Here is a 25,821-nt window from a genome sequence, read left to right as displayed (position 1 = left end):
ACATTTCAGGAGGCAGAAGCTTTTGTTGACTAAGAAGCCCACTTCATCACAGAACAAATAGATTTGTTAGCCTTTAAGGCAGTGTTCCAGAGGTGTCGGACTACGACTTCCACCCTCCCCCAACCAGCCTGGCTGTTGGCTGGGGATCATGGGAGTTGTGGTCTCAAAGGGTGCCAGGTTGAGGGAAAGCTGCCTTAAGGTGCCACAAGTCTCTTTGCCACATTGAATGCAACAAAGGAACACAGCAACCCCCTTTAGAAATAACGTGGGATGCTGCCACGGGTTCATGGTGGCCGCATAAAGTGCACTTAAGAGCATGCAGTGAGAACTTGGAAAGAAAATGAACCCACCACAGCCATGCCAAGGAACTTTACTGACAATCCACACTGGTGGGCTGAACAACGCTCTGCTGTCCTTACAGGGAACCTTGCAGAAGAAGCTAGAACAGTGCTTTCAACTTGATAAAAAGGTATATTGTCATCCTGAAGGGAATATTGCAGTCAGCCATGATTAATATAAACTCTGAACAGAAATCTTAAATATACACACAGTGTGTAGAGCAAGGAGCTCAATTTGAGCTGTCAGACCTTTATAGCAAATGTACAACAAATATTTCCTTTTTTTCTTTTAACAAAAGGGGGGGTGTTTTACAATCAGAGCAGTTGCTGCAGAAAAATGCAGCAGTATATATAATAGCACAGTGAAATGAAAATGGGAAAAAAGACAAAGGTTGTAAACTGGTCTCTTAAACACTTCATTCTTTAAAAAGATCACATCATCGTATGCCAATTTCAAAGTGCACAATCTGGGGAAATATCAATAGATGCACAGCTCAGAAAGAACCACACGTAAGAGCCCTAAATATTTAAATACATTCATTTTAAAAGGCCTTGTTTCAGGTTTTGTTTGTGAGGTTGTTGTCGTTTTTTGCTCAAGGAAGAAAAAGTGTTAGGGTTCATTTAAACTGCCCTCTTTTCCAATCACAGAACAAGCCTGTCAATTTGGCTACCAATTTCAACATGACAACTGTAAACTGGCTTTGAAAAAGTACCCTGGCTTCCTCCCCGGCCTGGTGCCCTCCAATTGCGTCAGGATACAATTCCCATCATCCACAGCCAGCATGGCCAATGGCAAGAGGCTGGTGAAGCCTGCCCCAGCCTTTACATCTGGGCTGCAGAAGCTGGAATGGCTAGAGGGCTGAATTGTCTGATACTGGAGATATGAACGGCCCCACCCCTGAAGGAACCCAAGAAAGCTCTGGGGACCAGTTGTGGAACTTCCATGGGCTGGAAGTTCCCCATCCCTGCTGTACATTCATTTCTATTTCCCAGGAAACTGTTCTCCCATAATTAAAATTCCGGAGTTCAACATGGGGTACATGGGTACGTGGGGGGGTTTGGGGTGGGGGAGAAATGGCCTGTTAAACCTGTTTACATTTGTTATATGGCCATGACTTCCAAGATGGGGTCATTTGCAGAGGAGGCTGGTGGCTCTGATGTCAGTGGGAGGGTGAATCTGCTCGGGGTTTCAGTCTGAACCAGCCAGAACCCTAAAGGAGGTAACCAAGGCTGGACAGGTCCTTTAGAATCTGACTGAGACTCGGAGCGGATTCACCGCCCCACTGACATCGGAGCCACCACTGGTAGTTTGCCTTAATGTCCTCAGGGCACCAGCATCTTAGCAATATCTACAACAAGAGCACAGGGCCCAGGGAACTAATCCGGCCCGCCAGGCTACACAGTCCAGCTCACAGAGCCTCTCGGGTACCTCCAGGAGGTGGAGCTCCATCTCCACACCCCGTCCCCTGGAGGAATCCCACTGCTCTCTGATCGGAGAGTTCGGATGCAGTTGGCGGACTCAGCTGGCACTGCGAAGTGCGACCGCTCTTCCTGGCACCGGCTGAGTCACTTGGCGCAGCAGCCCTATGGGTCTTCTCCCAGCACGGAGAATGGTTCAGAAGGGCAGGGCAGTGAAGTCAGTGGTGTGGCCACATCCACCAACATTTTCCGGCCTGCGGAGGGCCTGCTTGGGGGCAGTCTGGCCCCCCGCCTAAATACAGTTCTGCACCCCTGCTCTACCACTTCCGGGCATATGGTCTGCGAGGTCTACTGCCGCGCTTAATCTGTTCCACAAAGGCCGAAGAGAAATCGCCTCAGGTAGAAGGAACAGAGACGTTTTCCACCACCAACTCCCAAGCTGGTAGCCACAACCTGCCGGGCTCTTCACTGAAGCTTTCCCTTGGCAGAATGTCCTTATATACGGTGCTGTAGCTCCGCCCCCGCAAGGGATCAGGTGACAACTCAGGCTCTCCTGGGTCCTAGCACCCCCAGCTCCAGCAGCATAGACTCCAGTCAAACAAGTCAACATCTCGTGGTATGCGGTGGGAACTGTATGGTGCAAATGTCAGGCTGCAGATGCCGGGTCAGCTTGCTTCCTTCGAAAGGGTATTTGATCCCGGCAGTCTCTGCTGCTTCCTCTCCAAGTACCGTGTGCGAGCATCCCTTATGGATCGGTCGTCGTTCCTCTTTTCCATCCTCTTGGCAGGCTCGTCGGATGTTTTTTCTAAAGACAAAGGGACCCGCCACCCCCCCCCCCAAGTCAACACTGCAAAATGAGGGAATTGTATTAGATGGGCAGCTTGTAGCCCTCCGGATGTATTGGCCTACAACTCCCATGATCCCTCACCATTGACTATGCTGGCTATGGCTGTTGGGAGTTGTAGGCCAAAACATCTGGAAGCCCACACACGTCATATGTAGCCAATCTCTGCCTGGCACTTCACCACCACCCTGCCTTATGATATAGATCAGTCTTCCCCAACCTGGTGCCCTCCAGGGGTGCTGGACTACAACTCCCAGCACGCCCCAGAAGAAAACAAGGCCGGACCGTTATGTCATGCAGAGGCACAGCCTTCTCTGCAAATGGGTACTTTGGGCTCATGGGAGGGCACTTGCTTATTCATTTCCTGTGCCACACCAGCAGTTCACTCATGGCATGGCAGCGTGCCCCTGCACACAGCTGCGGAACCGCTGATCTACAGGCAGTGCAGGCTCCAGGTTTGGAGGGCCCTTGAGCCAGACACCCTCAGTAGGCTCCTCTCCCTCAGTGAGTCTCCCTGCCCAACGGCACTGCTGTCAGCTGGTGCTCCTCCTCTTCCTCATTATGGGCACCACCTGCTCGCTTGCCAGGCAGAGAGCCAGGGAGCAAGCAAGCCGTGGCATCTTCTCCTGCTCCTTCTCACCACCACCACTGTCTGGGCCACAGCAAGAGGCAAGTGAACAAGCAGGTTGCAGGGACTCTCGTCGGTGGGCCCCCTGCTATGGTGTGGGCCCTTGGTAGGTACCCAATTATGCTGACCCTTGGAGCTGGCCCTGCCTGTGGACGTCCTGGCGCTTTCAGCTCACCGTTCCGCCTCTTGAGGTCCTCCTTATCCCTCCACTTGGCCATCTCCTCCTCCGTCACCTCCTCCCGGGCCATACTGCTCAGCTCGTAAGCATCGATCCGGTGCAGCCGGGGCAGCAGGTCCTGGACCCACTCGTAGCGGACTGGGCACACCGTCCTCAAGTAAACCTTGGAGGTCACCAGGATGTCGTGGAAGAGGATCCACTCCAGCTCAGCTTCCTGGTCACGGAGCTGGAAGAAAGCAAATGCGCTTACAGGTTATCAGGACACCAACCTGGTCAAAAGAGCCATGTCTCAGAGACAGAATTGAGGGTTTGGATGCAGAAGGTCCCTGGTTCAATGCCCGGCATCTCCAGGTAGGTCTGAAACCCCGGAGGGCTGCCACCAGTCAGCATAGACCTTCCCCAACCTGGGGCCCTCCAGTTGTGTTGGACTACAGCTTCCATCATCCCCAGCCCGCATGCTGTCCAACACATCTGAAGGCCACGAGGCTGGGGAATCCTGAACGGAAGCATTCCTGTTACAGCAGGAGGTGATGAACCAATCTGGCCCCCCTAGATTTCCCAGATGAACACTCCCTGAACCTTTCCCCGGCCACACCTCTTTCCCCTGACCACCAGTTTTGTGGCTCCCAGCATTTGCTCAGTTTTTCCCTGTTCTAAAAAGTCTAAAATGCCTCTCCTAAGGTTCATTTGAGGAAATTGCCTCTTTTGTGGAGGAGGTCATTATATGGATAAACCTTGTATTGGAATGCTCTTTAATATTTACTGATATATGCGTGCTCTTAAATTATCTACCTGCTTCCTGGACGTTAACACACAGTCAACGCAAATGGATTCTCCGCACCCCTTTGACAGCTAAAAGACAGATATTACAATGCTGGAAGGATAAATGCTCATCTCCTCTAATGCAGTGGATTGAGGACTTTACAGCATTTTCAATATTTGAATGGGTGGGAATACAGACACCACTTGCGAATGGATACTTATATGGATATTTGGTCTGTTTCTGTTGAAGCTTATGTATAATTCTTAGAAAGCCGTATTTTCTCTCTCATATACACACCCACACCTACCCACACCTCTCTCTCTCTCTCTCTCTCTCACACACACACACACACACACACACACTTCATATGCATGAATTGAAATTGATATATTCAAATTATGAAACTACAATTCTTTTTCTTTCCCTCTTTTTTGTTTCATTTGGTTGAAATTTTACAATAAAAATTAATGTAAAAAAAGAGTAAGAGCTTTATGGTAAAATACGCTGGTATTTATGGCAGTTTGACCCTGCCCCTTTTGTCTTTGGCCCTGCCCACCACTTCTCCGCAATTGAATTTGGTCCTTGGGCTGATAGAGGTTTTGGTACTAGCGTACAACGCCCTGAACAACCTGGGACCAGGATACCTGAGAGAACGCCTTCTCCCATATCAACCTGCCCAGTCACTGAGGTCATCAGAGGGCTTGCTCCTGGTGGTTCCACATGGACTATGGCCCAACTGGAGACCACCTGGGAGAACAGCCTTCCATGTGGTGTCCCCCTTTCTATGGAACTCCCCTCCTCTGGAGCCCAGGCAGGCACCAACACTGTGTTGTTTCTGGCAGCTCCTGAAAACATCTTTATTTTAGGAAGCTTTCCTTGACTGACCAGCCATGGTTTTTATCAGAATTGGTTTTTATAATAATAATAATAATTTTTAACATGGAGTTTTATTCTTTTATCTTATCTTTGTATCTTTTATTGTTCACCACTCCGGAATCTGTCTAGATGTGGAGTGGTATATAAATACTGGAAATAAATAACACCCTATTGGGGCATTTTGCTGCGGGTCCCAATTTTCCGCACTGCCACTAAACTATAGCCTGTTCTCTAAATTCTGTATGCCACACCCAGTATGGTCAGAAATGCAAAGAATCTGCTCAATGCGCAATTTTCTCCCCCTGCCCCCACCCCTGTCTTTACCTAAAAGGCCCAGCTATTCAACTCCAAAGAATAATTAACAGAATGAGGGATCTTACAGCTGACGAAGGGTGGATGTAGACGACGCTGCCATGGCCGTCCATGGTGCAAAACGACTTGCCTATGGATCTAAATGTCAACACAAAAAAGAGGAGGTTGCTGCAGAGCTGTGGGACTTCCTTAACCCTACTGGCATCTCACTCCAGAAAGCGCAACCACACCATCTGTCAGCTGCACGCTTTGGGCTCAGCTGTGCCATTGTCCTCCCCAGACACTCCTCACCTCTTTGCAACATTGGCAAAATAGCCTGCACACAGGCATCTTCGCAGTATTTCATTCCTGGAGCCCTCGAAACGCTCTCTCGGAAAGTCAGGCAGCTAGAGAGGGAAACACACAGAAAAAAATACATCCTTCATTAAGGAGGAAGCTCAGATGAGAGAGACAGAGAGAGAGACCATGGCCCTTTCCACGTTGTTTTAAATGTTTTAATATCGTTTTATTGCTTTTATGCATTATTGTTTTGATTTGAACTTGTTTATTCTGGGGAAAGGCCGTAGCTCATGCTTTGCATGCAGACGTTCGCTGGTTCGATTCCTGGCATCTCCAGGGAGGGCTGGAAAAATTCCTGCCTGAAAAAGTCAAGAGCAGCTGCCAGTCAGTGCTGACAATACTGGGCTAGGCGGACCCACAGTCTGTCTCTATCTGCGGCAGCTTCCTGCATTCCTGCTCACCTGCTTAAGCTTGCTGGTGATCTCGCGAAGCTGCCCTTCCACGCTAAACGCCAGTTTCAGAGCTCTCCAATGGACCCAGTTTTCCTGGCACCAGACTGAAGGGGACTTGCTGGACAAAAGCAGAGGGGGAGCAAGCAAGATTACAAAACCTTTTCTTTAATTATTTTTAAAACGTGAACGCTGCATGGTGCCTCTTGCTGTACAAAGGTGCCAAAAAGGGCCACCTTGACCCTTATGAACCAGCCTGTCTTAGGATGCCATCAGTGCCGGCTCCTGGTTTCGGAGGGCCCTTGGGAAAGACACCCGCAATGGGCCCCCTCCTTCAGTGCGTCGACCTTCTCTCTGCCACTGTCGCCAGCTGCTCCTCTTCCTCATCGTTGCCGCCACTTGCTTGCTGGACAGGCAGAGAGACGGGGAGCAAGGAGGCCGCGGCATCTCCTGCTCCTCCTTCTCACCACCTCTGTTGTCTGGGGCAGGGGAACAAGCAGGCTGCAGCGGTGAAGAGGAGGAGCCACTCCAGGGGGTTCTTATCAGTGGGCCCCTGCTGGGGTGTGGGCCCTTGGCAGCTGCCCAACCATGCCGACCCCTGACGCAGGCCCTGGATCCTGTATTACAAGGGTGGGCGACTTGTGACCCTCCAGATGTCTTGGCCTACAACTCCCATCAGCCCTAGCCAGCACAGCCAATGGTGAGGGGTGAGGGAACTTGTAAGCCATAAGTTCTAGAGACCATGTGCGTGCCAGCTATGCTATATCAGGATACTCTTCCTGCTTGAAAATAAGACGGTATCAGTGGCTCTCACCACATCCAGGGCCCCCTCAACCCAGCTACCAGCACTGTGAACGTGGTCATCACCACTTCTTAGAAACAGCATAGCAACATAGGCGGCCATCTAGCCCAGTACTGTTGAAACTGACTGGAAGCAACTCTTCAGGGTTTGAGGCAGGATTCTCTCCTAGTCCACGCAGGGGATGCCAGGAATTGAACCTAGGACCTTGGACATGTAAAGCCAGTGCTGTGTCACTGAGCTATGATCCTATCCCGAAAAACAGTCTGTTCCCTCCTCCCTACTGTGGGGCAGCCCCCTCCCCTCAGGGAAATGGAGTGGACAGACTCCTCCCTCAGGGGGCTATAGGGGTGCCCCCCAGTAGGGGCCGGGGGCATGGCTTCACTCAGATGGGGCGGGCACAGCACGTCCAACTCTGACCACTGCGTAACTTTGCTTGAAGGCTTTGTTGTGTCGAATGAAGGGCTATTCCAACCCGTGCTAGTTGGTAAATAAGAACGACAGGTAGCAAGCAACCAGAGGGAGGCCCCGACCCTCTAAAATGTGCCTCCCACCTGCCCAAGACAAAAAAAGGAAGGTGGTTTTACCCTTCTTTTGCTATCAAACCTTGCTCTCCATTCAGCTAAAAGTTATTTAGAGAACATTTGGCCCAGCGCTAAGAACAGCCCTCTAGACCAGGGCCGGCCTAAGATATTTTGCTGCCTGAGGTGAAGGACAAGATGGTGCCCCCACCCCATTCCATGTACAGAAATCGACCAGACTGGCAGTTGAATCTTACTTCAATGCTGGCTGCCTCTACTGCCCCTGAGGGCAGCAGGGCAGCTTAGTGGGCGCAGGGCAGGTTGTGTGATACACTGGCAGTTTTGTCCTCCAACACCTTGCCACCCATCCCAGAAACTGTCACCTGAGGCAGCTGCCTCACTCTGCCTAATGGCAGGGCCAGCCCTGCTCTAGACATTTGCAATGGTGGTGGCCAAAGAGCAGCTGCCCACTTTTGAAAACTACCGTCACAGCCCAAAGAAAGGCACTTGGGCCCCATTGCTAGAGTCCCCAGTGAACCCCACCCCCACCCCAAGTCTTAACAGGGCTAAGCATTCCAGCTTGCCGAGTTTCGATGCCACCAATTCTGCAGCCAGCTCCGTCTGGGTACCTCGATTTGCACTGCTGAAAGACATTCAGGAGAGTTGCAAAGTCGTTACATCCTCCCATTTGCGAAGAGATCTCCTGGTGCCGGAGCTCCGCTTCCTTTTGTCTCTCGGGATCTCCTAAACAAATACGAAGTTGGGAATACATTCCTTTATTGACGTAGCCTAAAAATGCCTGCACTGCTGTTGCTGTCAAAACTCTCAGAGCTGCATAGGATTAAAGATAAATAAATAAGAAAATATCTAAACAAACACACATACACACACACACACACAGTATATATATATGTATGTTGTTCTGCTGCGATGTTCTTCTATGAATTTGTGTGGCTTTAATAGTGTTTTTTATATATGTTTAATTCTATGGTTTTAAGTATTGTTGCAAGCCGTCCTGGGCTTTCGTCAGGAAGAGGGAATGTAAGAACAGTAAATAAATATCCCATCACAGTTTGTTAAGCCAAAGGATGTACTGGGATGTGTACATCAGTCGAAACCTGACTGCAGAACCTTTTGCATGAATTCGCCATCACAAAGCTGGTACCTCTGTGAACAGGCAGAGTAACTTTCCACTCACTGTACAACCCAGAGTGGGCTTAGAGTAAAGTGAGAGAGTATACTGAACGTGCTTGTCACCACTGTTGTTGTTTTTTAAAGGAAACTAAGCAGGAATTGATGAATGATTAAATAATTCCCCCTCTTCAATGGCTCACTCTCAAAGCACCACAGTAACGTACCGCCTTTTGCTGCTCAGCCAAAAAAGTCCAAAGTTAATGAATTACAGAGGTAACCAGACCTTTGTCCTTTGACAACCATCATTCCTGTTCAAGTATCTCTCCTTTGCCCCAGCATTTTTTTTTTTTTTTTTTTTGGGGGGGGGGGATCCCACAGCCATTACAAGCCTGGGCTGCAGCACACAAACAGCCATTTCCCTTGTCGTCTATGGCAAGTACGAATTAACTCCAAGTGAGCAAGGAGAGATGTTTTTGAAAATTAGGAAAACCTATTCCCTTTTCTTCCTTGTAGGTTACTGATATGTTTATGCAGCCCAACAGTGGTAGAAGAGCTGTGTCAAGTTAGTATGCCAACTCTGGGCTTCAGCATTTAGCCTCAGTTTTCTAATCTCTTAAATGGGAGAAAACAGGTATTGGCCTGATACTGAAAAGACATCAGGCAAGCCATTCTGGGGAACGCATTCCAGATTCCCATGGTGGGATATCACAACAGCAGAAGACCATCTCCCTGATTGCCACCTAGATGACGTGGTTTATTTTTATCCCACTGTTCAGCTGAAGAAACAACCAGAGCGGTTTATGTGACATCAATAACAAACAAGACAGTCCCTGCCTTCAGGCTTACAAATCTAAAAAGGCACAACACACAAGGAAAAAGGGATGAGGAGGGAAGAGGAATACAAGCAAATTCAGGCACCAGTTCTTGGGGGAACCGAAAGAGCATAAGATGACAACCTGAGCAGTGCACATTCTTGCCCTGTTTATCTCTTTCTCCAGTTCCCTCCCCTTCCTCTGTCATGTCCTGTGTTAAATTTTAGACGGTAAGCTCCTTGGTGCAGGGGCCTGTCCTTGTGTTCTTCGTAAAGCGCCATGCACATTGATGGCGTCATATAAGTAAGTCGGTCCTGCAACAAAATGTTGCAGCGTATCCTCACTTCCTAACAGGAGTGCTTCTGCTCAGGGTTCCAGCTGTGCCCTCCTCCAGGATACTATAAATTGTTATGGGCTGAAGAAGGGCATTCCACTCTCCCTACCCTCATTTTCCTTTTCCAATTGACACTCAACATTCTACGGCTACTGAACGTGTTCAGTCCTCCCTGGACTAGTTGTGGGGGGGAAGTTGGTTCCTTGGATTTCTTTCCTTTTCTTTTTCCTTTTGTACTTTTGCAAACCTTGGGGATCCCCCAAGCATGTGAATACTTCCCTGTTGTTCCTAAGCGGCCCCATTTTGGCTGTTGGCACGCACCACTGAAGTTCACAATTAGAGGGAGCGATTTTTTTTAAACCAATTAATGCAGGGCTATAGAACTCGGCTTTTCTTGATGCAGAATGTGGATTGCCTTGGTGCAGTATTTTATTTTTTCACAGTCCAGACCAAAGCTTTCTCACAGAACAACTCACTGCTGCTCCACAGAAGATTTGCGTCTTGCAGCTGCTAACATCAGCCCTCTACCTCCCTACCTCCCTCCTCCCGCCCATTACCTGGTCGAATGAAGACTTTTTCCACGGACAACATGGCTGCAATCGGGAGCAGCAAGTCTTCACAGCCTAGAGAGGCGGCCTTTATGACAGCACAAGTCAGGTTTGGCGGGAGGGGAAACCTCACCATGAACTCACCCATTTTGGTCACGTGACCTCTCCTACGGGGAGAGAAGATGAGGAAGGGGGAAATTACACTTACTGATGTTTCCGTCGGTGGTGAACATGGGAGCCTGGGTGTCCTTCCACCCTCGTGCAGGAGTTCCTTCGTCATGTGACCCACTCCATAAAGTACCACCATGACATCATAGCAGTCAGAACTCCGCCCAGTTTTTTTTTTTAAAGTGACAGAGCACCAAGTCAAGGAATCTCCAAGTCACTACATAAAATGCTGCCTTCTTTCAGTACTGGATGTATCTAGTCCTCCAACCAGGTGCCCTCTGGATGTGCTGAACTTCAACTCCCATCAGCCCCAGCTAGCATAGCCGATGCTCAGGAATGCTGGGCATTTGAGCCCAAAACATCTGGAAGGCACATAGTGCTACACAGAAATGAATGAGACTTAAGTCTCATTCTACCCACTGAAATGAATGAGACTTAAGTCAGTCATAATCAGCTTCACTCCCATTCATCTCAATGGGTCTACTCCATGTAGTAACACAGGATACTATCCCATGTTGGGAAAGGTTGTAGCATTGGACTAGGAGTCAAGAGGTTTGGGTTCTAGTCCCCACTCGACAAAACACAAAGGTAAATACAAAAATATAAACAATTAAAATGATTTCATGTTTAAAAGTGCCAACATTAAAAACATTGTATCCAAAACATGTGTCACAATATATAAAATAGAAACAGAATTATAGAACCAAAATACTGTGATTTTAAAATGTAATGGTAATAGAAAAACACACATATGACAATACGTAAAAATATATTTAACAAAAACCTTGAAAAACTATAAATGGGCCCAACACGTTTCAACTTTTCGTCTTTGTCAGTGGCCAATGCAAAGCTACCAAGTAAAAACGTAACTAGTCCACAATTGCACTGACAAAGCAATCATATCAGCATAACATTTTAAAATCAGCGTGTTCGTGGGCCCCGGAGTGGCTTACCGCGCCGTCTGACAGGCTCCCCAGTGGGTTAAACGGGCTCTAGAGGACTTCAAGGCTGCAACCATAGAGTCCGCTGCCACTGCGGGTGACGCTCTAAGCACCGCAGCTTTCTCTGTGATCGCGTGGCCATTTCAGACATCAGAGTGGCTGCCAAGAGCCCATTCGCGCCGCGGAGGATGACGGGATGCTTAGTGACCATGCCGGGGGGTGGTTAGTGGGACCACGCCGGGGGGTGGTTAGTGGGACCACGCGGCAGTGGCGCTAACGCCCCCTCCATAGTTGCCCTAACCATGCTCCCCCCACGCATGTCTGAACAGGCCCGCTGTCTTCCCACAAGGGCCCAGGAACCCGATTTCTCTCGACACAGGCTGCTCTTTCCAAGACGTTTAGCTCAGGGAGCTCTGGTCGTCCCCCGATGAGGATTCTTCCAGAGGGAGGCATGAGGGATGGAGGAAGAACTCTGAAGCCCAGAAGCAGCCTCACACAACCACACGCAGGTCTATTAGCCTACCTGTCAAGGGCGTTGCACTGATAAAGCTGTTTCAGGGCCTCCAGAATCCGCCTCTCTTCTGGGCAGTCCAAATACGGAAACCTACACAGAAAAAAACCAAACAATCCAGTCACCTTGGGTTGCATGATACCCCGTTGCAAGAATAGCACCTAACGGGAACCTACAGATAACTGGAGGTTACAGGTAGTGCCGGGGGAAGGAGGACAATGGATGCTGCGCTGGGGAATTGTCAGACATTTTGGCTAGTCTCCCTGAATTGGATTGACCGTATGATGGAGCTGGAATATGGCAGCTATGCTACGGTGACATATATCATTGATGACACTCGATTTACTTTCCTATTTGTATTACACTAGCCTTCCCCCAACCCAGTGCTCTCCAGAGGTGTTGGACTACAGCTCCCATGCTGGCTGGGTCTTATGGGAGCTGTAGTTCAACACTTTAGGTATACAATATTTAATGCCTACAACCTCCACTAGATATGTTCTTTTTAAAGACTTAAGTCATTTATCCTCATTTTTTGATGGATTCTATTTATTGAACTCATCATAAAATACATTTCTCTAGGTGTTGTTACAAAAACAGAAAAACACAAATGGGCCAGTCCCTGACCCTTGGCCTAACCTACCCCACAGGGTTGTTGTGAGGATGAAATTGGAGAGGAGGAGGGGGATCATATATGCCGCCTTGGACTCCTTGGAGGAAAGGCCCCAAGGTCTCCTAGGATACCTGAAAGAGTGCCGTCTCCCTTATCAACCTGCCTAGTCACTGAGGTCATCCACAGGCATGCTCCTCATGGTTCCGCATGGACCTATGGCCCGGTTGGCCACACAGAGAAGAGCCTTCACTGTGGTGGCCCCCTTTCTGTGCAACTCCCTGCCTCTGGAGGTCAGTCAGGCACCAACACTGTGTTATTTCTGGCTCCTCCAGGAAACGTCTTTATTCCAGGAAGCCTTCTTTGACTGAGTAGCCACGGTTTTTATCGGTACACTGTTTTTTAAAAACAATTTTTAATTTAGTGTTTTATTTCTTTTATCTTTTTTATTCTTTTATCTTTTATTATTCGCCACTCTGGAAACTGTTTAAATGTGGAGTGGGATATAAACGCTGTAAATAATAAATAAATAAGGTGGGATAGAAATGTAACAACCAAAAGACTTAAATACTAAGGTTCGAATAATCCTTCCCCCTACTCCCAGTTCGGCCCACTGACAAGAGGCGTTACCTGATGACGTCATGTATGCCAAGGCACTTCAGAGTCAGGATCACGGACGTCAAGCTGGTTCGCCTGATCTCCGGGACCATGTGGTCGGGCATACACTGCTCCCAGAATCCTTTGCTGTACACCCGATAGCATTTTCCAGATGCCGTTCTGCCAGCTCGGCCGGCCCGCTGCAAGGCTTCACTTCTGAAGAGAGCAAAATATGTATTTTTAAAAATGTATGTAGTTATGTATTTAACCACATTTCTATACCACTTCCCATATGAAAAATCCCAAAGCAGTTCACAACGTATTACCAAACGATACATCGTTAAAAGCATAACACCATTTAGAGAAGTTAACGGTTGGGGGAAAGCCACAGGAAACAAGTAGGTTTTTAGTAACTGTCGAAAGCACTTGATTGTTGGTGCCTGACGTATCATGGAGGGGAGGTCATTCCAGAGGGAGGGGGCCACCACAGAGAAGGCCCCGTGCTGTGTTGCTGCCAGATGAGATTCCACAGGATGTAGCACAGCCAACAAGGCCTCCCCTGGATATTGTCATGGTCTAATGGGCCTAAACAGGGAGAGACAGTCTTTCAGGCAACCTAGTCCCAAGTTACTTAGGGCTTTTTATGTTAATAATAATACCCTGAACCTGGTATTTTCAATACCAATTAATGTCAATGAATTAATACCAATTCAGCAAGTTATTAGCATAAATTTCCAAATTAATTTTGTGTGGCTATAAGGGGGAGAGGGGGTCTCGAACCAGGGTCTCGAGAGGCCAGTTTTCAGAACCTAGCCCCCTGCGCCACCAGCACTCTGCCATCCCTCTAAAAAAGTGGGGGTTGGGTGTTCTTTAATTGAATGTCTCAAAGTAACAATGAAGAGTAACAAATCTAAATACACCACACGTGAGTCCATTTCTTTACAGTCTTTCTAACCGCTCAGGATCTCTATTTGGTACAAGCAAGATGATCTGAGAAAGGTATCACACATCATCCTAATAAATCACGCCACAGCATTCCATGTGTCTTAGGAGATGTTGTGTATGCCTCTCCAGGTTAGCAAATTCAATCAATGGATACCATATTCCATAAAAAGTGCCTGTTTATACTTGGCCTCTTTGCACCTGAAGATGTTTAGTGAAGTTCTCCATCAGTGCAAGCCGAGTCAGGGGCGTTGCAGGAATCCGTCGGGCCTAAAAAGGGCTGGATTTCCCCGTGACAGACATCCCTAGCTTAAGCGCAGCCGCCTGTGACCACATTGCAGGTTCCTAGGAAACACAATTCTTTCCCTAAGCAGAGGATAACCCAACATGACCTCAAACTTACTTGGATATAGGGACCACCTCTAACATGTCTAAGCCCACTCTCGGGTTGTGGTTTAACTGCTTCACAAATCCACTGTCCACCACGTACCTTAAGAGGGAGACAAAAACGACTCATGCAATCAAAAGGTCAAGGGTGCAGCTACCTTCACAAGAAAACAGCAGGCTCCTAAGTAGGAAAAAAAACTGGGATAGGTTGTCATCTCTTCATCTCTGCCTCCTCCAAGCCCAGAGGTTTTGGACTACAACTCCCAGAATTCCAGACCTTTGGCCATGCTTGCTGGGGCTGATGGATGTTGAAGTCCAAAACATCTGGAGGCCACCAGCTTGGAGAAGGTTGTTCAGCTGCCTTATTGGTCCCTGTTTGGGGATGGAAAGACAAGGTGTACGTAGACAGACAGAGAAAGGCAGATGATTGATAGATAGAGAGATAGAGAGATAGAGAGGTGCCCCCTTTGGATGGACATTATTAAAGGAGATGGATTGTAAGGAAGGCCCAAACAACAGTGTGAAGCTGACTGATGTCATTAGGGGAGGGCAGTAGCTCAATGGTAGAACCCCTGCTTTGCATACAGAAAGGTTCCAGGTTCAATCCCTGGCATTTCCAGGTAGGGTTAGGAATTAATCCTGCCTGAAATCCTGAAAAGCCATTGCTGCCAGTCAGTGTCAATAATACTGGGCTAGATGGACCAAGGTTCTGACTCAATAAAAGGCAGCTTCCTATGTTCCTAGTTCTACCTATAAGCAAATCTGCGCCTACAAGCTGCCCGGATGGGAGGACCCCTAGGAGCCATTTGCAACCTGGCTTCCTGTGTCAACGCTCAATTCTCAGGCCTCCCAATCGAAAAAAAAAAGAAGGGCTAACCTGATTCCGTCAATGGTCAGAGACGTCGCTGCGATATTTGTGGACACCACACATTTCCTGATGCCTGGAGGAGGAGGGAGAAATATCCTTCTCTGCTGATCTAAATGCAGAACCAAGAAATGAGAGGGAAATCAAGAAAAGAGAGCAGGTGAGCACAACAGGAAAAGAGAGGGGCTAAGGATAAGAAGCCTTTATGTCAAGGTTTGCTGTAGTTGAACAGAAAAAATAGACAATATTTATTTTTATTTTTTATTACATTTCTAATCCGCCCAATAACTAATGTTCTCTGGGTGGATTACACACAGTTAAAAAACTAAAATGCCATAGAACAGTCAAAAATATAAAATACAATACAAGTACATTTCAAAGAACAAAATACAAGATAGGACAAAACTATAAACGGCATAGGAAGTGATAAAACAGCGGTAATAACCTAGAAGTAGGTCTGGAAAATGCTTGGGAGAAAAGAAAGGTCTTTGCCTGGTGCCAACAAGATAACAGCGTAGGTGCCAGCGAACCACTTCAGAGAATTTATTCTCTAAGCGCAAGAGCCAATGTGCCAAGCAGGGTAGCTGTTTGAAGTGCATCTTTTTAAATGGAATGATAAAAACCGCCACCGGTTACTCAGTACTGTAAAATGCGGGGGGAGAAAGGGTCGGATACAAATGAGATCAACCGTTCCCCCGCCCCCAGGAGTGTTGGACTACATGCCAGCTGGGGCTGATGGGAAGTGTAGTCCAACACCCCGGGAGGGCAACAGCTTGGGGAAGGCGGAGATGGGTCGAGAAAACAAAAGGCAAGACACTACAGTTAACAGGAGGAGACTCACCGCTTGGCATGGAGCCATATAAAGGCAAAATGAGCAGGCCTTCGACAGAGCCGTCTCTCACGTCGAAGCGGTAATCAATAGACTCAGCCTTCTGGAAAAGCAGCTGGCAAGTCCTTTCGATCTCGGACTGACCTAAGAACGGACGCGCGAGTGGTTTTTATTTGGGAGGGGAGTACTCCAAAATCACCCCTTAAAAGCGCTTAACTATGGCTGGATCATGCTCAGCACCAAAAAAGAAGAATGGCAAACTTACAGCTGTGCCCCTAAGCAATCCAAACTCCGCAGCCTTGCTCTTGTTAACAGATTTACAGATTTCTCTCATGCTGCTTACATTTTTATTTTATACTGTAGTTTTAAACATCTGTATTGTATTTTACCGTGTTTTATTTTATGGTTTCAGTTGTTGCCAACCACCAAGAGATGCTTCGGCTATTGGGTGCTATACAAATGTGACAAATAAAAATAAATAAATCAGCCATCTAGAAGCCCATGAGAAGCCCAGCCCTGATCTAAAGGGGAGAGGCAGGCAGAAGGCCCTTTGGAGTAAGCAAAATCACACACACTGCCATCTGACGAGAGACTCCCAGAAGACCATTAACTCCAGAGTCTAAAATTACCTAAATGGCCCACTGGGCTGTACTAGGATGATGACGATTTGTTACATTAATGTCACCATCGAAAGCTTTTATTCCGCACAAGGTGGTGTCAGACATTTGGGAGGAGGAGGAGGAGATGCTCACCAGTCAGAAAAACCAGGATGTCTCCGGCTGAACCCTTCAAGTGCACGTCCAAGGTCACTTTGACCGTCTGAAACAAGCAACGTTAATGGGATTAGGAAGCGCTCAAAGGAGATCCTCTTGCATGCCGAACACCGGCACCAATATCCCTCCCTACCCTCACGCCTGCACAAGCGCACTCCCAGCCTTTCTTCGGTGCACAAACAACGATGCAGGAAAAGCCGCGCTCTGCGGCCCAAGGTCTAGGCTTCTGCAGCCTATGCTACCTCCACCAGGTAAAACTGATATACGGCCGCCCGGAGGCCTCACTGATGCAGTTGTCGTCCGGCAGTGGCATTGAGCCAGGGGTGTTGAACTTTATGTCCATGGGCCAAATCCCAAGATGGCCCTGCCCCCTTTCCCCAGGCCCTGCCCCCTTTCCCCAGGCCCTGCCCCCTTTCCTGACAGCCGATCACTTGATGGCTTTTGTGAAGGCCTTCCCCGTTCTAAAAGGCTGAAATGCCTCTCCTAAGGCTTAATTAGCGGCAGGAAGAGCTTCAAGCTAAGAGATGCAGGTAGTTTTTGTATTTCTGAAAGCCGTTTGATGCCCCTGCCTTACATCATCCCTGGTACAAGCTAACTGAGCACCCACAAGCCTTTTGCACCTCTGTCTTCAGGCTCTGTGAAGGATGCCCCACGTCCCATCCATATACTCATAGCAAAATGAACATTGTGAGTATATGGTGGGCAAGAAGTTTTGCATGACTTTCAGCCCACCATAGGACTACTCAAACTACACTGTGGTCAGACAGACGGTCTTTTGTGCTGGGAAGGCTCAAGGGAGGGGGCACAATTTGGCTAAACATGGAAGAAGACAGGGAGAGGGTTTGTGAATTCATTAAGAGCCCTGTGCCCCTTCCTTTCTCCCCAAATCATCTGAGCAACGTGGCCATCTTTCATTTGTAAGGGAGAAAAGAAAGGCATGTGGTCAGACACCGTTGGAGTTACCACCTAAACCAGCCGCCCGCAATCTGGTTTTCTCCAGATGTTTTAGACTACAGCTCCCATCACCTGAGCCAGCATGGCCCATGGTCAAGAATGCTGGGAGTCAGGAGTAGAAAACATCTGCAAGGCCGAAACCCATCCCCAGGATTCCCTGATGCCCCTTCCATAAAAGTCTTGCAGCTCAGGGGGGTGGACAGAAGGAAGATCTGACAGCTTGGGACAGGTCTCGCCTTTTCTCAGTGACCAGTTAAGAGGATGATAAATAGGAATTTTTAAAAAAAAACCTCTTGCATTCCTCAAGTTTCTCCCATCCTTACATCCCAGATGAGGCCACAGACAAGGGAGAGAAGTTGGGAAGAGGTAAGGATCGTAGGTGGAAAGGCACAGAAACTCTCAGCATGTGAGGCGGCCTCCATTTGGCCCACCAAGAAGACGAGGGGGAGTTCCGCCCCCCTCGCCACTTTCTGAAATCAAAGCAACAAGCAGGCACCTCGGTAACATACGCAGAGTTGTTGGCATCCTTTGGGCCTAGGAGACCACAGAATCTCTCCTTGACCGGATAGTTCCTTCCTGGAATATCCACCACCAGGCAGCCGTCGAAGAATTCAGAGAACTTGTCGGTGTCCAGGGTGGCTGACATCACCACCACCTTCAGGGGTTTCTTTCTCTCCAACGGCCTTTTCTCATGGAACATCTGCTTCAGCAAACCAAACAGGATATCCTGAGAAAGGAGGAGGAGTCAAAGTTCAGTGGTCGAGTCATCACAGAATTCCACAGAGGTGTTCAAGGCTGTCCCTGATACAAGCCTTCCACCCATACCCTCATGCGCGGGTCAACCCTGCCCAATTCAGACCACACAAACAAGGATCCACTGGGGGAAACCACATGTCCAAACGCTAGCAGACCCGGAAGGGTTCAAGACTAACTTTCTGCCTTGCAGTTTCGCTTTATGTGAGCAGTGATTAAAAAAAAAAAAATAGTATCCAGGAGCATCCAAACATACAGTCTTCCACCCACTCTCTCTCAAATGTCGCAAAGTTACTAGTCCATAATAATTGATACTAGCCTCCCTACTCTCTCATGTCACTCATTGCTGAGATCTAAATGGAAAAACAGGGATGGAGGAGCTGAAGGCAGCACATGCAGGCCTCATCCATCAGCCAGAGAACCAAGGACTGCAGGGAGGCTGAAGCCACCCTCCACCTCCCAGGAAGGACATCACGGCAAAGGAGAGACCAATATGACCCCATACTTTCTGGTAGGGAAGCATGAAGGCAAGAACCACACAGGAACAGCTGCTGGGAACTTGATTCACCCTTCGCTGCCAGAAAGTACACCCATAAGAACTTTGTAACTAAGATCTATTCCTCGGAGTTGCTGTTTTTTCCTCTCCCTCCCAATCCCAATCCCAATCCCTTTTCCTTTTGTATTGTGTTCTTTAGATGGCAAGCCTGAGGACAGGGACTGTCTTATTTTTTGTAAGCTGCTCTTTTTGTAAGCTTTTTTTGGCTGAAGAGCAAGTCTTAAAAAAATGCTTTATTTATTTATGTATTTCATTCTATACCGAAGAAATGAAATACATAAATTGAAATGAAATACATAAATATATTTCAATAGCCAAAGCTCTCTGGGCAGTTCACAAAAATTAAAACCAAAAAGCACAGGATAAAATATAAAAACACTAAAACCACAATATAACAGTACAACCAGAATAAAACCTAGCAACAATGCAGAGGTTTAAAATACAGATTTAAAACACCAAAGCTAAAAGGCCAGGAAGCTAAAATACTGGGAGAATAAAAAGGGTTTCACCTGGCACCGGAAGAAATATAACATAGGCGCCAGGCGAACCTCTCTGGGGAGCTCATTCCACAGCTGGGGTGCCACAGCACAAAAGCCCCTCTTCCTGGTAGCCACCCACCTTTTAACTAATTAATTAAATTTAAATTAATGAGTTCAAGAAGAACGTCCAGCACACATAGAACGTCCCTGCCTGGTCGCCTGAAGGCAATTTCCACTCGCTCCGGGCAAATGGCTCTTCACAGGCCTCCTTTTCCTCCACCTACCGTGCTCAGGCTTCGCTCGTGAGCTTCGTCAAGGATAATGACGCTGTATTTGGAAAGATGCGGGTCTGCCAACATCTGCCTCAGCAAGCAGCCATCCGTCATATAATTGATTGAAGTTTCCTGTGCAGTTTTTAAATCAGGCGTTCGGTTAGAGGCGCAAGCTTGGATATAGCAATTAGAATAACATTTTGGATAACTGGGACCCAGGTATGTGTGTGTACATGTTTTTTTCTGGATTAAAAATGGGAAGCATGTGTCACCGTTGAAGAGAGACCTCGATATGCTCTTCTAGAACAACTCATAATTGAAAAGTTTAATTCGGACGCTCTTCTCTAAAAGGCAAAGAAACAGGGGGATCGCGGGGGAGGTTATGAATAAGAACATCGGAATCTGCCTTATACCAGGTCAGAGTATTTGTGCCTGTCGCCCACCATTATCTGCTCTGACAGGCAACAGGACTCCAGGGCCACAGGCAGAGAAGGGTCTTTCTGCCATCTGATCCTTTTAACTCGGCACAACTGTAGTTCTAGCAAGGAAACCCTTCCTTTATCTCCGATTTCTCATCAGAGATAAGGGTTTCCCTGGCCAGACTAGCCTTAGCCAGGGAAAGCCGGGGGCATCTTTTGCCAGCACTAGCAGGGAAATCCCTTTCTTTCCGATCTCACCGGGAGAACATAACACTCCGCGAGGCCGATTCAGAGTCCTACCTCAGAGACGCACTCATCAAAGCGAACCTGGTACCCCACCACGCTGCCCAAGGGGCAGCCCATCTCCTCCGCCACCCGCTGCGCCACACACGTGGCAGCCATCCGCCGTGGCTGCGTCACGCCGATTGCACCATGCTTGGCAAAACCTACAAAAAAGGAACAGGATGAGTCCAGCAAGATCCGCAGGAAGAGGCGGGAACCCGAGTAGAGACTTCTAAAAAAATAGTCAGAAAAAAATGGGGAACCACAACAAGAAGTTGCAGCGTGGAGTGAGGGTACTTAGGGTTCTACCTGCTCCATCCCCACCCCCTTTTCCATTCCCCCCACGCAACATCCAGTCAACAGTCCATGGCTTGTGGGTTCTTTCCCCTATTTTTTTTTTGTGCTTCTGCAAAACGTAGGGATTCTCCAAGCCTGCTTACTAGTCATTATAGTTAGTATGGCTCTGAACGGGTTGTGTAATGGAGTCAGGGCTCGTAGGGTCAAAGAACTGGGACTTTTTTTTATCAGCACGGACACTGATGTCATCTTCCACCCCCGTCAGACCTCCCCGTTCCCTCTTAGCTTAGCTGCAATCCTCACAGTAACTGGGGGTGGGGGAAGGATTTGTATGGATGCTTTATTATGAGAGAGGGAGAAAACTCTCCCCCTCTCATAATACTAGAACCCAATGTCGTGATTCCATGAAGCTGATTGGTGGGAGCTTCAGGACAAATAAAAGGGAGGACATCTTCACACAGCGCAGAGTTAAACTGCAGAACTCACTGCCACAAGATGGAGTGATGGCCATCCCTTCAGATAGCTTTATAAGGGGGTTAGACAAAGTCCTGGAGAAGAGGGCTATCAGTGGCTACTAGTCCTGATGGCTATGTGCTACCTCCAGTGTCAGAGAAAGCATGCTTCTGTACACCAGTTGCTGGGGGACATGGGTAGGAGGGTGCTATTGCACTCATGTCCTGCTTGTGGGTTTCCTGACTGGCCACTGTGTGAACAGAATTCTGGACTAGATGAACCCTTGGTCTGATAAAGCAGAGCTCTTCTTATGTTCCCTCTCCGCTTTCTCCACACCATGCATAATTTTGTATACCTCTATCATGTCTCCCCTCACTTGCCTTTTTTCTAAGCAGGTTTCCAAGATTTTTCAAATCTTTTTTTTTGTTATGGTACAAACACACACAGATAAATATGGATCAACACAGTTGCCTGCGTTTTTGGACTCTCCTTGGAGGTTTGGCTTTGTTGACTGTCATGATGACAGCCTGCACTTCAAAATTTGCCACTGCCCCCCTGCTCTGAATACCAGCACCTGGGATACATCAGTGGGAGAGAGCTGTTGCCCTTCTTTCAGGCTTGGTGGGATTCCCCGAGTTTAGCTCTGTACATCTGTATTAAGGCACTCTGTATCTTGTTGACTCATTGAAGCGTATCCATTTCTTTCTTGAATATGTCCCCTCGGCATCGTCATTAATTTGATATCCCCTGTAAACAAGACTTTGACCATATTGCAACCTCCACTCTTAGTTATTGTTTTCCATCATTTTGGGTCATTCCATTTGAAACCAAAAATAAAAGAAAAACCAAACTAAGATCAAAGTAATAACAAAATGGTTCAGGGTGGCAGCCAGCCAGTCAGCGAGGCCCTTTTCCAAAATACTCCATTCCATCTCTCCCTTTTCCATTCCCCCACCTTTCAGTCAGTCTAACCATGCTCAACTCTTCAGCTCTTTTGGCTTCTCCCTTTTAAGAGTTTTTTCCTCCCCTAATTATTTTTTGTACTTCGGCAATCCTTGCGGTTTCCCCCAAGTCTGTTGATACTTCTCCTTGTGTACGGATGGTGCTGTTTGGGCTATGTAAGGATCCACACTGGGAGAATGAGTTCACTATTAGTATATTGGACAGGCTGGGCAACTTCTGGTCCTAGAGATGTTTTGGCCTAAAACTCCCATAATCCCTCACCATTGACTATGCTGGCAACGGCTGATGGGAGTTGTAGGCCAAACCATCTGGAAGGCCACAAGCTGCCCTCCCCTGATATAAGATAACGATAATAATAAATTATATGATCTCTGCTTTAACTAATGGTTGTCCTCCCAATCATAAGGGGAATGGGGATACCGTTACCTTCTTCGAATAAGTATTTTGGAAGCTGGGTGGTTTTACCGCTCCCTGTTTCGCCTATTACCACAAGAAATGAATTGTCTCGAACGGCCTCAACTAATTTCCTCCGGAATCTGCAAATCGGCAGAGGTGCGAAACCCAGGTCTTCTCTCCTTTCTCCTTGTGACAATTTGGATTTTTGCTCCATGTGTACAAAAAGCCAGGCCTATGACAAGAAGTATAAACCACAATCAACCAAACAAATCCTAACACACATATTTCTAACTTTAAGGCTGCAACCCTGGAGGACACGTCAGCCCTATTCAAACTTACTTCTGAGTAAGCATGCATAAGCTTGCACTAAAAGAATTGGTGCCTGATTTGATTGCTTTCCTTTTCCCTCCACATCTCTTCTTCCTTTAGTGACATGCCCTTCAGCTTGTAAAGGAACCTGGATTGTAAAATGTGTGTGCATATTTATGCCTTTTAGGGTGCAATCATATGCATGTTTAGACAGAAAAAGGTCCTATGACTCTTTGGCAAACATGGCTGGCTCAGGAATGCTGGGAGTTGTAGGTCGTTTTTCTGTCTAAACTTGCATAGTATTTCAGCCTTAACCTTCTTATATACCTTTTTACCTGCTAAACCATTTTTATTTACTAGACCAGCGACGAAAACCTTACATCAAAACAAGTTTGGTTTTGCTTGGTACTGGCTACTCCTCGTATTGTTGGATACTACAGCACAACAATACTGTATTTTACTCTATAGTCTTTTAGTGCACGTTTTGAGGCTCCATAGATAGAGTAACACGATCAGATATTTCTGTATATATATTTTTTACCTTCACCAGTTTGCCCGTCTCAAATGTTTTACCACCAGGGGTTTTTCCAACCCTACCTGGAGATGCCAGGAATCAAACCTGCGTGAAAAGCAGGGCCTCCTGCTGCGGAGGTAACAGCCCTTCCACTATTTGTGCATGAAGACCAGCACTGGTCCACAAAGACCAGCCTCTGCCAACCCGGCACCCTCCTGATCTGTTGGACTACAACTTCCATCATTCCCAGGCAGCATGCTGATACATTCAGCTGGAGAGATGTTGAGAGGGGGGATTTGAACCCAGGACCTTCCACATGCAAAGCAGGGGCTCTACTCACTGAGCTATGCCCCCTCTCCCAGACTAAAGGGGGAGACTACAGACAGCCCCACCCAACCTGCAGCCCTTTCCCTTATAGCAGGCACACACCTTTCCACAGGTAGCAACCAACCACGTGACTCCCACTGGACCAGCTGGAGTCTCCTCTTTCCTCTCCAACCCAGAAAGCAGGCATGCGAGCGAGCGGCACACTCCGATGACGTCACCGCCCCAAGCCACGCCCTCTCGTTATGGCTGGCTGGGGAATGCTGGGAGTTGTAGGACTTTTTTCCCTGTCTAAACCAATGGAGGGCAGAAGGCAGCTCTCCAGATGTTTAGGTCTTCATCTCCCAGAAGCCCCTGCCAACATGGACAGTGGTCATGAATGCTGGGAGTTGAAGTCCAAAACGTTTAGGGAGTCCTACTTTCTGCCCACCCCTGGTCTAAATAAGTGTAGGATTTCACCCTTAGCTGTTTTACACTGTGTACCTTTTAATTTTGTTGTAAATCGCCTTGAGCCTCGTTTGAGAACGGCATCTAAAGGTGCAATCCTATGCATGTTTAGACAGAAAAAAGTCTTACAATCCATGCTGGCTGGGGAATACTGGGAATTGTGGGACTTTTCCCTGTCTAAACATGCATAGGATTGTGCCCTAAGAAATCTAATAATAATAATAATATTAATCATCATCCTATGCCTTGGCTCAGATTAAGGCTACACTCCTATACTCGCTTCTCTGGCAACAAGCACCACTGAATCCAGTGTAGGACTGCACTGTAAACCCCGCATTTCTTCTTTTTTCTTTGCACCCCACTATCAGTGCAACCCTATACATGTTTACTGAGAAGCCCATTAGGTTCAATGGAACTTACTCCCAAGTAAATGAGTATAGGATTCCAGCATTAAATATCTCCCCTTTTTGCTGCGCCTTGGATCATATTTGGATTTTCAACTGTGATCCTCCTTGTCATAGAATCATAGGATCATAGAATAGTAGGGTTGGAAGGGGCCTGCAAGGCCATCGAGTCCAACCCCCTGCTCAATGCAGGAGTCCAAGTCAGAGCGTCCCTGTCAACTGGCTGTCCAGCCTTGTCTTGAAGGCCTCCAGTGTGGGAGAGCCCACCACCTCCCCAGGTAATTGGTTCCATTGTGGTATTGCTCTTACAGTCAGGAAGTTTTTCCTGATGTTCAGCCGGAATCTGGCTTCCTGTCACTTGAGCCCATTATTCCGTGTCCTGCGCTCTGGGATGATCAAGAAGAGATCATTGTCGTATTGCTCATTGACTTCTTTAATCTCCCTTCCTAAGGGCTGTGTTGCCGCCAGCAAAGAAGAACCAGCAACAGTAGGGTGCCTTACATCATGTGTGTGTTTTTAATGGAAATGGTTGCAAATTACGTTAAATATAGCACTTCAAAGCAGATTAAAGAAAGAAAGATGAGGGAATTAGAAGTACTTAAAATGAGTACACACACATACGCACAATGCCAAAAAAAAAAAACAGGGAAAGAGGGAAAAGATCTTCAGTTTAAAATTAATTCAAACTCCTATCATCAGAAACACATATGAAGTAAATAAATCTGATCCCTATTAATTCCTGTATTTTCTGTTTTTTATTTCTACCCCTGCACCACCACTGTATGGGGTCACGAAGAGCCGGACACGTCACGAAGAGTCGGACACGATTTAACGACTGAACAACAACCACCGCTGTAGCCACTGCTGTATAATTTCAGCAATTGCCTGAAGATGGCAGACTAACTATATATATATATATATATATGAAAACAACCAAGACTTTTACACTCACTCGCAGAAACAAAGAACATGAAATAAACAGCACCATCCTAGTCATCTCTTCTAAGACGTCTTACTCTCAGGTACATACATAGAATTGCAACCAAAGTTTGTTTGTTTGTTTGTTTTTTGCTGTTGTTATCTTTATTTATACCCCGCCTTTTTCCCAGTACCGGGACACAAGGCGGCTTACAAACATTAAAACA

The 25,821-nt window shown here is 47.5% G+C and overlaps 1 protein-coding gene across 5 annotated transcripts; it reads right to left on the bottom strand.

Moving 5' to 3' along the window:
* Window positions 1-355: 355 nt before the first annotated feature.
* DHX40 (DEAH-box helicase 40) lies at window positions 356-24,040 on the bottom strand. Of its 5 annotated transcripts, XM_084823231.1 has the most exons (18): window positions 23,931-24,040; window positions 22,709-22,910; window positions 20,588-20,733; window positions 19,881-20,000; window positions 18,305-18,535; window positions 16,834-16,900; window positions 16,094-16,225; window positions 15,265-15,364; window positions 14,404-14,490; window positions 13,092-13,274; window positions 11,867-11,947; window positions 10,244-10,401; window positions 8,036-8,150; window positions 6,099-6,207; window positions 5,650-5,744; window positions 5,427-5,496; window positions 3,405-3,633; window positions 356-2,562 (listed from the first exon to the last, which is right to left on the bottom strand). In XM_084823231.1, exons 2-18 carry the CDS (start codon window positions 22,890-22,892, stop codon window positions 2,423-2,425), a joined length of 2,247 nt encoding a protein of 748 aa, XP_084679357.1. In that variant the 5' UTR covers window positions 22,893-22,910; window positions 23,931-24,040; the 3' UTR covers window positions 356-2,422. The 5 variants fall into 5 exon arrangements, with proteins under 5 accessions (XP_084679357.1, XP_084679356.1, XP_084679359.1 ...); XM_084823230.1 differs by having other exon boundaries at window positions 356-3,633; XM_084823233.1 differs by having other exon boundaries at window positions 356-3,633; window positions 10,379-10,401.
* Window positions 24,041-25,821: the final 1,781 nt, after the last annotated feature.

The sequence above is a fragment of the Heloderma suspectum genome, chromosome 16 (genome assembly GCF_057233095.1).
Source record: "Heloderma suspectum isolate Gila_16-S chromosome 16, 16-S_ref, whole genome shotgun sequence".
In the NCBI taxonomy this organism is placed as follows: domain Eukaryota; kingdom Metazoa; phylum Chordata; class Lepidosauria; order Squamata; family Helodermatidae; genus Heloderma; species Heloderma suspectum.
Note: the sequence above shows the minus strand (reverse complement) of the source record. Positions and strands in the feature narration are given on the sequence as shown.

Coding starts and splice junctions, on each gene's coding strand:
- DHX40 (XM_084823230.1), bottom strand. CDS start 22,892: ATGGAGCAAAAATCCAAATTGTCACAAGGAGAAAGGAGAGAAGACCTG. Junction 18,536..19,880: donor ACGAGCGAAGCCTGAGCACG/GTAGGTGGAGGA, acceptor CTCCTTTCTCAG/GATATCCTGTTTGGTTTGCT. Junction 16,226..16,833: donor CATCCTGGTTTTTCTGACTG/GTGAGCATCTCC, acceptor GTCCGTTCTTAG/GTCAGTCCGAGATCGAAAGG.